The sequence below is a fragment of the Neofelis nebulosa genome, chromosome 9 (genome assembly GCF_028018385.1).
Source record: "Neofelis nebulosa isolate mNeoNeb1 chromosome 9, mNeoNeb1.pri, whole genome shotgun sequence".
In the NCBI taxonomy this organism is placed as follows: Eukaryota; Metazoa; Chordata; class Mammalia; order Carnivora; family Felidae; genus Neofelis; species Neofelis nebulosa.
In genome coordinates this window covers 107,800,396-107,814,606 of record NC_080790.1, presented here as the reverse complement: position 1 = coordinate 107,814,606, position 14,211 = coordinate 107,800,396, and the positions used below count along the sequence as shown (strand labels likewise).

At 38.7% G+C, this 14,211-nt stretch overlaps 1 protein-coding gene across 1 annotated transcript in view; it reads right to left on the bottom strand.

Annotated features, from left to right (window-relative positions):
* The window catches only part of HAO1 (hydroxyacid oxidase 1), a 47,604-nt gene extending 38,291 nt beyond the window's left edge, over positions 1-9,313 (bottom strand). Inside the window, exons 1-2 of the mRNA XM_058684917.1 lie at positions 9,131-9,313; positions 1,598-1,749 (exon numbers count right to left, since the gene is read on the bottom strand). Coding sequence (XP_058540900.1) covers positions 1,598-1,749; positions 9,131-9,267 — 289 coding nt within the window. The 5' untranslated portion in view covers positions 9,268-9,313. The remainder of the gene's footprint in view (positions 1-1,597; positions 1,750-9,130) is intronic.
* Between the last annotated feature and the right edge of the window lie 4,898 nt (positions 9,314-14,211).

The following is a 14,211-nucleotide window of genomic DNA, read 5'->3' as shown; positions in this document are numbered from 1 at the left end:
TTTTCTAGAAATATGATTCCACCTTACACTCTTCTTATCAATATTTGAAAACAACCGCATCACACTGTATAACCTGAAAATGGTAATTTGATATTCAGAAAATAAAACATATAGTTATAATTTATATGCATTTGATAATTGGGGAAATTGAATACTTTTCATATGTTTATTGGCCATTTTTATGTGTCCATTTATGAATCTCCTATTTGTCCTTTTCCACTTATATCTCTTCATCTATTTGGGGTTAGATGTTATTTTATTATTCAAGTATAGGGGCTTTTCACACAGAAAGGTCATTAACGCTTTGCAGCCTCATAATTTCAATTTGTTTTGTTTGCCACTTGTTTTATCAATTTTTGTAGAACTTTGACAGCATAGAAGTTTCTGGGTTCTTGTGTTGATTTGTTGGCTTTTGTTTTAATGGTTGTTGTCTATGGCCTTTGAAAGCCATAAGAAAGGAAAGGCCTTTCTTATTCCAACTGTAGATACTGGTTTTCTTCTCCTCCCTTCTCCTTCTCCCTGCCCATATTTCAGGTTTCTCATAGACAAATGGCTGGGTCCTAAGGCCACTTCTCTGTGTGTGGTCCTAGAATTAAAAAAAAAAAAAAAGTTCTACACTCTAACCTAAGTCTGTCCAGCAAAATCTCACTCTGTCATGCTGATGTCCCTAGCAGAATTCTATGGTAGACATTTCAAGAAGGGAAGTAAATCCATAAGATCGGTAATACTTAGAACTGAAATGCTTTAAAATAGTATTTAGTTCCCGCTCCTTGGGCCTGAATTTCCTGACCTGCTTAGTATCAAAAGAAGTCAGATAGGAGTTTTATAGGAGGTTTTGAAGTTGGGGGGGGGGGGGTGGGTAGATTTATCACTGTACATACCTTTTCAAATGTTCATGGTTGCTAGGGGACTGAAAGTTAATAAATTAGCCCTAAGAAGGAATTTCTTTACATCATATTTGAATTTCTCATCTCTCTCCTAAGGCAGTTAGAAATGCTCTATTGGGAATCTAACCCATTCGTAAAACAGAATCATGGTCCAAAGCCATGGCAGAAAATGCAACCAACCAGGTCACTGCATTTGCTGTTTCCCTGTGAGACTCACATGGTTTGGGGAAGCAGGAAGGACTTTGAAATAAGGTAGCCATGGGGTTGAATCCCATCTCTGCCACTATGTTGCTGTATGACCATGGGTGAGCCAAGTCAATTTCTCAGACCTCCATTTTCTGAAATACGGGTATTAATACACATAATATAACTAAAAGCTATTGAACCACCACTCTGTGCAAGGCACTATTTTAAGTGCTTTGTTTGTGCAAATTCATTTAATCCTGACAGTAACTTGAGGAGGTGGGTACTATTTTTATCCCTATTTTGCAGCTGATAAAACTGAGGCACAAGTATCTTGCCCAGAGTCATACAGCTAGAAAATAGAGGAGCAGAAGGTGCAAAAACAGGTATATTAATGGCAGAGTCAATGAGCTTAGTTTTTGTGAGTATAAACATATCTAGGGAAGTGCTTGCTTGATGCATACACAGAAAAGAGTCACTAAATGTTAGTGCTCTTCTGTCCTTTTGAATGAGGACTTTCTTCCTACCTCGCACAGTTGCAAGCTCCCCGTCCACGTGAGCCATGCACTGCATGGCAGTAGCCCCAACGCATATTGGCATGCTGACCCTCTGTCCCAAAACAGAAGTCGACAGGTCTATTTCAGCAACATTCCGGAGCATCCGCGGATACAGCTTCCATCTAGAATTTTTTAAAAAGAGTTTCAGAATTTTAAAATCATAACCAAAGCTTTGACAGTACATTTTAGTTTAAAAAGAGAAAATATTCTTGTATTTTTCCCACCCAGCAAATAACAAAATTGAAGGAAAAGGGGCAATTTCAATGCTTGTTAAGATAGCGTGTTAGCAATAAGATAATAATGAATTTCACAAGCTATCCTTCTTAGTGAGGTGTAGTTAACATATGTAGGATTCACCCATGTGAGTGTCCAGTTTGGGAAGGTTTGTCAAATGCAGGCAGTCGTATAAGTGCCAAGACAATCAAGAACAGTTCACCATCTTTAAAAATTTCCCCATTTCCCTTAACAGTGAAACTCTGTCTCCCACCAACCCCCTCACAACCACCGATATTTTTTCTGTCCATATAGTTTTACTTCGCAAGAACATATAAATGGAATCATAAAGTATGTAGCCTCTTGAGTCTGCCTTCTTTCACTTAGCACAGTGCATTTGAGATTCATCCATGTTGCCATGTGCATCTATAATTTGTTTCTTTTGGTTGATGAACAGTATTCTTCTGTACAGAAGTACCACAGTCTGTTTGCCCATTCCCCAGCTAAGAAATATTGGGAACATTTCCAGTTTGAAGAAATTTTATTTTTTTTTCTTTTCTTTTTTTTTCAATATATGAAATTTATTGCCAAATTGGTTTCCATACAACACCCAGTGCTCATCCCAAAAGGTGCCCTCCTCAATACCCATCACCCACCCTCCCCTCCCTCCCACCCCCCATCAACCCTCAGTTTGTTCTCAGTTTTTAACAGTCTCTTGCTTTAGCTCTCTCCCACTCTAACCTCTTTTTTTTTTCCTTCCCCTCCCCCATGGGTTTCTGTTAAGTTTCTCAGGATCCACATAAGAGTCAAACCATATGGTATCTGTCTTTCTCTGTATGGCTTATTTCACTTAGCATCACACTCTCCAGTTCCATCCATGTTGCTACAAAAGGCCATATTTCATTCTTTCTCATTGCCACCTAGTACTCCATTGTGTACATAAACCACAATTTCTTTATCCATTCATCAGTTGATGGACATTTAGGCTCTTTCCATAATTTGGCTATTGTTGAGAGTGCTGCTATAAACATTGGGGTACAAGTGCCCCTATGCATCAGTACTCCTGTATCCCTTGGGTAAATTCCTAGCAGTGCTATTGCTGGGTCATAGGGTAGGTCTATTTTTAATTTTCTGAGGAACCTCCACACTGTTTTCCAGTGTGGCTGCACCAGTTTGCATTCCCACCAACAGTGCAAGAGGGTTCCCGTTTCTCCACCTCCTCTCCAGCATCTATAGTCTCCTGATTTGTTCATTTTGGCCACTCTGACTGGCGTGAGGTGATATCTGAGTGTGGTTTTGATTTGTATTTCCCTGATGAGGAGTGACGTTGAGCATCTTTTCATGTGCCTGTTGGCCATCCGGATGTCTTCTTTAGAGAAGTGTCTATTCATGTTTTCTGCCCATTTCTTCACTGGGTTATTTGTTTTTCGGGTGTGGAGTTTGGTGAGCTCTTTATAGATTTTGGATACTAGCCCTTTGTCCGATATGTCATTTGCAAATATCAGTTTGAAGCAATTTTAAATAAAGCTGCTGTAAACATTTATGTAAATGTTTTTGTGTGAACATAGCTTTCATTTCACTTCCTCCAGGTCATTTTGAAGATGGTATACAAAAACATGGATTAGATTATAATTTAAGAAGAGGGGTACCCGAGTGGCTCAGTTGGTTGAGGATCTGACTTTTGATTTTGGCTCAGGTCATGATCCCAAGGTTGTGGGATTGAGCCCTGAGTCAGGCTCCTCACTGAGAGTGGAACCTGCTTAGGATTCACACACACACACTCTCTCTCTCTCTCTCTCTCTCCCTCTCTCTCTCCCTCCCCTGCTGCCTCTCTCCCCAACTTGTGCACTTGCTCTCTCTCAAAAAAAAAATTAAAAATTAAAAAAAAGATATATTATGTACAGTTTGTCCTTTTTGTTTTTTGTTTTTCTTTTCAAATTACAGACAGTAACTTCAGGTAATTACTTTTAAAATTTTAATGTGGTGCAGTGCCTGGGTGCCTCAGTCTGTTAAGCATCTGATGCCGGCTCAGGTCATGATCTCATGGTTGGTGAGTTTGAGATCCAGGTCAGGCTCTGTGCTGACAGCTCAGAGCCTGGAGCCTGCTTTGGATTCTGTGTCTCCTTCTCTATCTGCCCCTCCCCCACTCGCACTGTCTCTCTTTCTCTCTCTCTCTCTCCAAATTAAATAAACATTAAAAAAACTTAAAAAATAAAATTATAATGTGGTTTCCTCAAAATTCTTAAACGGAAGTCAGTATCCACTGAAGTATGGTGATGAGGGAAGATAATTCTTTTTAGTTTAATTGTGCATTTTCTTCTAAAAGGGTATTTGGCAGAAACTGGACTTTTGGCTTGAAGAATTTTTGACTCCTGAACACGATCTTAAATGACTTTTCCTGCAATTCTTTTGTGTTGTAATGAAAACTATCAATAAACCAAGAACCAAAAACTTTACTAGTAAAATTTATAGGAGAACAAGTTCTCTTTCCTCTCAGCGAAATTTATATGTCCTATTTGTTCAGGATTATTTTTCTCATTAGTAACTCATTAGAACTGAAGAAAATACAGCCGTCTTTCTAATGAGCACTAAGAAACAAAAATGTGTGTAACACATACATACATACCTAACCAGCCCTCACCTTTTATTACCTAGATTTTACTTTGCTTCCAGAGAGAACAAGATTTTTAGTTAATATACTTAAGTGTGATTTAGAAATGTAGTAACCAAAATAAATTGAATCTCCAAGGTCTTAACTGGAGCCTACTTCCTGTAGTGGAAGAAGAAATTCTGCCTTCATGTTGCTTTGGGTCTGTAATCTAACCCTTCCCCACATAATAAAGTAAAAACATCCAGCCCTTGAAAAGCATAATAAAGAAGTTTTACTGTGTGATTTCTCTGCAATTCCTTTGAACATCATAATTGTCATTATTTTCTGTCACACCACATGCTTTGCTGCTGGAAGTCTTTTCTTTTGGACTGACCCTCACAGCATGCTTCTTTGATCTCCATTTTGAAGGGGGAAAGGCAGAAGCCTTGAAGAGAGTTTTTATTACCAATCATCTCTAAGTGTATTATGAGAATGAGAGAAAACGATTTTAATAGCAGCTGTTGGCCTTGGAAGGCATTAATATTTACTTAGAGCTGAGGAAACAATGAAAGCTTTTATGAAGAGCACACACAGAGCTGCTGGGCATCGTGTGTGTGTGTGTGTGTGTGTGTGAGAAAGGACATTGTTAAATGTTAATTCCTATGTAGAAGGCAAGGCTCAACCCTTCTATCTCCAGACAGTAGCTTTATTTATGCTTGTCCACGTGGTGGCGCAGTCCCTTTAATAACTGTGTTCTTGGCTTTCCCACACACATTATTTTCTGTTCTGACGGTGACATTACGGAGACTCACCAACCAATGCACAAAATGCAAGTTTCAGGCAAAATTATATAAGATCAATGGAGTGGGAAGTGTATGTTCTCTAAAAAGTTTTCCATTTTTTGATATTTTCCAAAGAACAATTACAACTAACCTTGTCAAGTAGTTCCAATAGCTTTCCGAGTCCCACCTGACTCCACCCCCAATAGAAGTGATTTTTTTTTTTCACAGTCTTACATCAAATAGTAGCTGAATGTAACCTTGGACTGTGCTCTTGTGAGACCTCCCCTTTGGAAAAAGGATATGAAGATGGACAAAACAATTGAACCAATCAAATAATAAACCTCTTTCGAAGGATGGAGAATAAGATGACCGAGTAAAGGAAGTAGGGGGTAAAGGTGGGGATCTTTTCACAGAACTTTTGACCCACACTTCACATCCAACAAAAGCCTCACATTTAATTTACAAAAAAATCTGGTGATATACACACTCCCCAAGATGGGATACTGTATTTGAAGGAAGACACTTACCACCCAGCTGTAAAGCCAAGTGCTGTTACTGAATCCCATCAACTGAACACAGTGAATTAATGTTTCATAAGTCCTGTAAGATGATTATACTGCAGTCCAATTTCTTCACATTAATTGTTTACTCTAAACTATTTAAAGCAAATAAAATGTATGTAAATACGTATACAAAACAGCACAATTTTTGTAATCTTATTTTTAAAACATTTTTTAAGTTTTTTATAGAGAGACAGAGAGAGAGGGAGAGCAGGGGAGGGGCAAAGAGAGAGGATCCCTAGCAGGCTCTTCACAGTCGGCACAGAGCCCAACTTGGGGCTCAAACTCTCGAACATTGAGATCATGACCCAAGCCGAAATTGAGAGTCCGACTCTTATCCGACTGAGTCACCCTGGCGCCCCTGTAATCTTATTTTTTACCCTTAATTCTTAATATTGTGACATCTTTAAAACATTTAATTGGATCACTATCAACCTGTGAAGCACTGCAATAAAGGAATAATGACATCACTTTATCACCTGTTATCTAAAAGAAAATCACCCCATTTTCAGTGTCAGTAAGTGACACAACAGAAAAGAAAGGAGCTTCATTTTCTAACTTCATCAGGACTTCTAGACACCCAAATTATAGAATTAAGTTTCCACTAGTGATGATTTCACCAGGAGCCACAAAGTGCAGACCATGGTTGAGAAGGATACACTGAGTTAATGTGTAAGAGAAACAACATACTGTGTGTGTGTGTGTGTGTGTGTGTGTGTGTGTGTTTAAGTTAACTCCAATCAGGTCATGATGATTCCAATCATGCAAAATGTTGCAAGCTAACACCTACTGTTCTCGAAATGTTTACAGTAGGTAACTTTGTTCTTCAGTATGGTTCCATCTATTTGACTTCATGTGTCTTTTTGTATTTTATTTTATTTTATCAGTTTTTAGCCATGATAACATTAGAGTCGCAAGTCTTACCCCAGAAACGTTTACAAGCAACTTCTAGGTCACATAAGTGAGCCATATCCCCAAAACTCCGAAATGTGATTGTCAGAGCTGAGCACAGAGAGATAACAGCTGTCACTGTGAATGACCTTTTGTTGTGCTTGTGGGAGGGAAAGTGTACACATTTCATAAATGTCTTTAAAATGCCCTGACACTGTGTCACAACAGGTTATCTGAGGTCTGGTTGTTTTGCAGTCTTCATTTGAATCAGAATGAGAGAGTTCAGATTGATTTCCTTCATCCCGTTAACCCAAAGCCACCACAACTCTGGCAGAAAATCTATTCTTAGTTCCATGTGATCAGCTCAATGATACAAGGTGAGGAATGAAGGGTCACCCAGAAAGTTACACAAGAAAAGAGGAATTGAGGTGTTAGATAAGCAATGGCCGCTAACGTTTGTTGCAATATAAAAACTCTTCAAATGGTTGATCATAAAATAGCATCAGCCAACCTCCAGAGAAAGTTGATTAATCCATGTTTTTTTCCTTTTCAAGCTGAACAAAAAGGAAAGATCAAGGTTCATGGAAAGGATTGCATTGCAAACACTTTCTCATTATCTGTGCTCTGTCCTGAAGTTACTGAGTACATGCACAGGGTGGGAATACTTACTGGAGTATCATGAAACCCACACAAGCATGAGGCACTCTTCCAGTCCACAACTTGGAAGTCAACAATGCCTTCTATGTCTGACAAAGTTTCCAGAATTTCTAGGGTTGCAGAGGTGCCTGTATGTGCTGCACCCCTTTGCTCTCTCTTTAAGGCCTCTACTTGGCCAGTTGTTTGGGGTACATTTTGCATCAATTCAACCCACCAGCATTATGGAAGTCAAAGGTCAATGTGCATCCATTGGAATGTAAGCACCTATGAACAGGAGCTTTGTCTGGCTCATTGCTCTATCCTCAGCATGTAGTATAGAACCTAGCCTATAGAGATTCCTAATAAGCATGAGTCCATTAATTAAGTAGCATGAGCGGAAGGGTGTTAAAGGGGGTTTGAGGAAATAGATGGTCACCTGAGCATTATGACATAAGAAATGCAAGGAGACACCAACTCCATACACCTGTCAAGGGCCTGAAATTTCCTTGGTTAAAATAACCTTTTTGGGTTAAAGTGTTGTTTTCAGGAAATTACAAGGAGGTAAGCCGTATTACCCGGTGAACGGAGCTGCTATTGGGCCCAGGAAGGGACATCTTCCAGGAACAGAAAAGTTTGGAGAGACCCAGAATGTTAAATGATTGAAAAAGATCATACAGAATTTTAAGCCCCTCCACTCTTAGCCAAATTTTCCCTTTCTGTGGCTCTTCCAGCATTGGTGGAGCTCATGTGGGTTCCAGGGAAGGACTGAGACAAAGTCAAGGCTTAGAGAAGTTTGGGGGAGGCCCCATCCTTCACCTCATTCTCAGACTCCTGAGAGTACATTGGTGCTGTTTGCCAGGGACCATCTTGGTTAGAATCATCTCATTTTTCCTAATTTACACATAGAAAAGTGATTTTTGAGAGATTTTCCTCTAGACAGAAGAAGCCAAGCAGGAAAGCAGATTCTTTCTTCTGGATATTTTCTACCCTTTTTCTTTAATTTATCACCATCAATGAACACCCACAATATTCACTAGCTTTACTAAAGGCTATAATGTAAGATAGATGAGCCTGAGAGAGTATAGTGTATGGGGGGTTCTCCTCCCCTACTCCAGCAAATAAACCGTTTTGTAACTGCTGAGAGAAAAACACTCCTTTAAAGTTATTTTGTTTATTGTTTTTATTACAAACAGAAAACGTAAACCGTGACACCTACCATCTTGTGCTTTGAAATATGAAAGGCAAGGGAAAACTAATTTGGAAACAGAGGTAGGTGAAGCACTTTGGATGATGGATGAAACAGCAACGTTGAAAGATTAATGTTATATAGACAAATTGAAATCTAAAGTGAAAGTTGAGACAACAATAATCAAAATGAATGATAAGGGAAAGCCAGCAGGATGGGAACATTTGAGGCAAAATCCGATCTGGTTTAACCAGATAAGATGGCTATCTTGAACCTAGTGCTAACCACTTCCTACACCATGCTCATAGACCCTCACTGTCCAACTCAGAGAAAAAGAAAATAGAGTCTTTAGAATACATCACTATTTCTATACGTAGTCAAATTAATTATCCACATAATTCCATGTGAGGACAATTAGGGTTGGCTTTTTCAGTCAATGGTTTGAGATTCCCAGGCTTGGGATATTTTTAAACAGTTTGATAGCCCAAAATTTCTCACAGGCCCAAGAATTGTTCCCTCTCTACTAAGCATCTATCTAGACAGATAATTTCACATCATCAACATTAAAACCTGAGGTCTTATTTTGGTAGAATGTCTTCGTGTAATTACAAAAAACATGATTTAAAAATAAATAAATTTTCTTACCTGGAAAATGCTGCAACATTATCAGCCAATGTTTCTTGATCATTTGCCCCAGACCTGTAATAGTCATATACAGACTTCTGAAGTACTGATTTAGCATGTTGTTCATAATCACTGATACAAACCAACCGGGTAAACATTTTCACAGTTTATTCCAAACCCAAGATTTGGGATTTTTTTTCCTGCATAGCATTCTATATCTTGATAATTTCACTATCTGTTAATTATTAATAGACTTTTTCCAAAGTTCAGATTTATTTCTCTGTTGCTTACATTAAGTGAGCAAATATGTGCTTAGATTTTGCAATTTCATGTAACAGCTGTCTGCCAAAGAACAGCCACATCTAAGCCATGAGGAGGGCCTGGGGAGGAGCAGAAGGGGATTAGCTGTTATATCAAAACTGAAGGATCTAGAGAAGTACTTGCATGACCCCTCTTGGCTCAGTTCTAACTAAGGCTGCTTCTTTCACACAATATGTATGTTTGCACTTTGCTTGGAACCTAGAATGGGCTGCTGGCTCAGTTTTCTTCCACATTTGGACCATGAACATATCATGTGACAAAGAGCTTATAGAATGGAGGATCTGTAAAAATAGGGTCTCTATGTAATACGATTTCAGCTGATTACAAAAATTTGGCTTTAGCAAGGAACAGTAAGCCCACATTTAACAGCTGATTCTTTAATGTTTATTTATTTCTTTTGAGAGAGAAAGAGTATGCACGTGTGAGTGGGGGAGGGGCAGAGAGAGAGAGAGAGAGAGAGAGAGGGAGGGAGAGAGAGAATCCCAAACAGGCTCCACACTGTCAGCACAGAGCCCAACAGGGGGCTCCATCCCATGAACGTTGAGATCACCCTTGAGATTACAACCGAGCTGAAATCAAAACCTGGATGCTCAATAAACTGAGCCACCAGGCACTCCTACAGCTAATTTTAAAGAGTCTTGTCTCACTCTGGGGAATATGTAGAGAGGTGCCATTCCAAAGACCTTGTGGTCTCCATCTAAAATTTCACTCAATCATGGAATACTTGGGGGAAGATTTGAATTAGAAAAAATGGCTTTGACATCAGTCAGACCTGGGTTTCAGTCCAGGAGTCTCCACTTTAAGCTGCTCACCAGCCATTCAGCAGCTGCATTCCAACTGCCTGTCTCTGCACAAGAATGCTCTCTTCGACTTGGACCCTACTTTTCTATCCACTTGTCATACCACAGTGTTATGGAGTCAATGCTCTAAGGGACAGCCCTCCACCAAGTCTTCAATCAAAGACTCAAGGGAGCTGGTACATAAATACCCATAAATATCCCTCCTTGGTGTGTATTCTCTGTTGCAGCCTTCAGTTGCCCACAGTATGAGTTGGTTGCTAAACCACCCTGTGGGCTCACTTTCCTACCCCTTAATTTAATTAAAAGCTTTAAGCTGTCAGGATTGGGCATTGAATTGAACATAGGTTCATTCCCAAAGTACTTTTTGCATCAGTGTGGCAATAGGTAAAATGACATTAAAATTGTTATTGGAACAGGATGCCTGGGTGGCTCAGTTGGTTAAGCATCTGTCTTTGGCCTAGGTCATGATCTTGCTGTTCCCAAATTGGAACCTTGCGTTGGGCTCTGTGCTGACAGCTCAGAGCCTGGAGCCTGTTTCAGATTCTGTGTTTCCCTCTCTCTCTCTATCCCTCCCCTCTTATGCTCTGTCTCTCTCTCTCAAAAATAAACATTAAAAAAATTTTTAATTGCTATTGGAATGTAAACATCTGTTAATATGATAAGAGAGTCCTACAAAACATAACTCAATTTTATAGTTACTGAAGTTACTGAGAAAGTTGACTAAGGAATCTTACTTCTGCTAAGAATTAATTCAAAATTTGCAGATTAAAACACATTTTCATTACAATTTTAATAATTGTTAAAACTGTAAGCACCTTGCTTTTTTTTTTTTTTTTTTTTTTTTTTTGCATCTCTCATCCCTGAAATGAAGCCAGATCAACACTAAACCATCTTGCACACCTAGGAAACTGATTTGAGGATTAACACAACAATCTGCACAACCTGAACCATAGAACTCGGCAGGTATGCAGTGGGGAGAGGTGAACTGGGGGAAAGAGAAGCCACAGAGGGCAGGGAGCTGTTTTTGCTTGCAGAAAGAGAACAGAGACAGGGTGGGGGGTGGGGGAGAGTATGGGAAAAGCAACCCCCAACCCAAAGCAGCTGGAGAGAAAGTGGAAAAGTGGAAACAGCTACAAGGACTGAACAAAAAAAGGGAGAAAAGAGAAAGTGGAGGGTTTAAATTCCATTAAGACTCTATAAACAGGGGGAGTGCAGAGTCTGAAAGTCCATAGCTCATACCTGGTGGTGGGAAGGGTGAATCCACAGGAGGAGAGAATGAGGTCCAAGTGGTCCTTGGGCCATATGGGGAGAGGCAGTTCCCCTGCTGGGAGGACATTTGGTAGAGGCTGTGTGGCCACCCCACAATCATAGGTTCCAGCACACCCCAGGGAACAACCATATTCGCTGGTGTTGGAACAAGGATGTCAAGGGTGATAGCTGGCACCAGATGTGTGCTGTGATTTTCCATAAACCCTGAAACACTGCTTGGTAGCTGGGTAATGCCATTTTCACCCCTCCGGAGCATGCGCATACTTGCGTACAAGTGCCCCAGCAATCCACCCCAGTAAGCTAAGCAGCACCATCTAGTGGAGAATGGAACCATTGCACTAAACCCCACCCAATTGGGCCTACAATGCTCTTGACAAAGTCTCTCCACCTGCTTAGTTTATGGACTATAAAGTGCTTCATAGCTTGACATCTATGGGAAAACAGATGTAATTTCAATCGTACTTCATTCTGTTAACTGGTCCTTTTATTCAATTTTTTTTTCTTTTTCTTTTCTTATTCTTGAATACAGAAAGCGAAAAATCTATTATCTTCCATTTTTATTAAAAAGATTTTTCCTTAATTTTGTTCTACTACATTTTTTACTTTATTGTAAATTTTTAAAATTATATTTTACTTTCATCATTTTATTTTATTCTATTTTTTCAAATTTTCAAACATTTTCCTTTTTTCCCTTTTTTCTTTTATCTTTTATTTCCTTTCTTATCTTTCCCTTTTTTCTCTAATCTATCAAGCTTCTTTCAACAACCAGACTGAAACACACCTAGGATCTGGTACCCTTTATTTGATTTCTTTGTGTTGTTTTTAATTTTTTTTACCTTATTAATTCCTTTTATTCCTCCAAAATGATGAAATGAAAGAATTCACCTCAAAAGAAAGAACAGGAGGAAATGACAGCCAGGGATGTAATCAACACAGATATAAGCAGATGTCTGAACTGGAATTTAGAATCACTATAAAAAGAATACTAGCTGGGATTGAAAATATATTAAAATCCCTTTCTGCACAGATGAAAGAAGTAAAAGCTAGTCAGGATGAAATAAAAATTGCTATAACTGAGCTGCAATCTCGAATGCATGCCACAGTGGCAAGGATGGATAAGCACAGCAGCAAATCAGCAATATAGAGGACAAACTTATGGAGAATAATGAAGCAGAAAAGAAGAGGGAGACTAAGGCAAAGAGATGAAATAAAAATTAGAGCACTCAGTGACTCATTAAAAAGGAACAACATCAGAATCATAGGGGTCCCAGAAGATGAAGAGAGACCAAAAATGGTAGAAAATTTATGTGACCAAATCATAGTAGAAAATTTTCCTAATCTGGGGAAACACACAGACATCAAAATCCAGGCAGCACAAATGATTCCCATTAGATTCAACTAAAACTGATCATTAATAAGGCATATCATAGTCAAAATCACAAAATACTCAGGCAAGGAAAGAATCATGAATGCAGCAAGGGAAAAGAAGTCCTTAACCTACAAGGGAAGATAAATCAGGTTTGAAGTAGACTTATCCACAGAAACTTGGCAGGTCAGAAAGGAATGGCAGGATATATTCAATGTGCTGAATCAGAAAAATATGCTGCCCAGAATTCTTTATCCAGCAAAGCTGTTATTTAAAATGGAAGGAGAGATAAAGTTTCCCAGACAAACAAAAATTAAAGGAGTTTGTGACCACTAAGCCAGTCCTGCAAAAAATTTTAAGAGGGACTCTCTGAGGGGAGAAAAGATGAAAAACAAAAACAAAAACAAAAACCAAAAAAAAACCCCAAAACCCCCAAAATCCAAAAGCATCAAAGACTAGAAAGGATGAAAAAACACTACCAGAAACTCCAATTCTACAGGTGACATAATGGCAATATATTCATAACTTTCAGTATCCACTCTAAATATCAATGGGCTGAACACTCCAATAAAAAGACATAGGGTAACAGAATGGATAAGAAACAAGATGCCTCTATATGCTGTTTACAAGAGACCCATTTTAGACCTGAAGTCACCTTCAGATTGAAAATAATGGGATGGAGAACCATCTATCATGTTAATAGTCACAAAAGAAAGCCAGAGTAGCCATATTTATATCAGACAATCTAGATTTTAAAATAAAGACTGTAACAAGAGATGAAGAAGGGCATTATATCATAATTAAGGGGTCTATCCACCAAGAAGACCTAACAATTGTAAACATTTATGCTCTAAACATGAAAGCACCCAAATATATAAATTAATTAACCACAAACATAAAGAAACTCATTGATAATAATACCATAATAGTAGGGGATTTCAACACCCCACTTACAACAATGGACAGATCATCTAAACAGAAAATCAACAAGGAAACAACGGTGTTGAATGACACACTGGACTGGAGGTACTTAACAGATATATTCATAACATTTCATCCTAAATCAGCAGAATACACATTCTTCTCCAGTGCACATGGAACGTTCTCCAGAATAGATCACATACTGGGACACAAATCAGCCCTCAACAAGTACAAAAAGATCGTGATCATACTGTGCATATTTTCAGACCACAACGCTATGAAACTCGAAATCAACCACAAGAAAAAATTTGGAAAGATAACAAATACTTGGAGACTAAAGAACATCCTACTAAAGAATGAATAGGCTAACCAAGAAATTAAAGAGGAAATTAAAAAGTACATGAAAGCCAATGAAAATGATAACA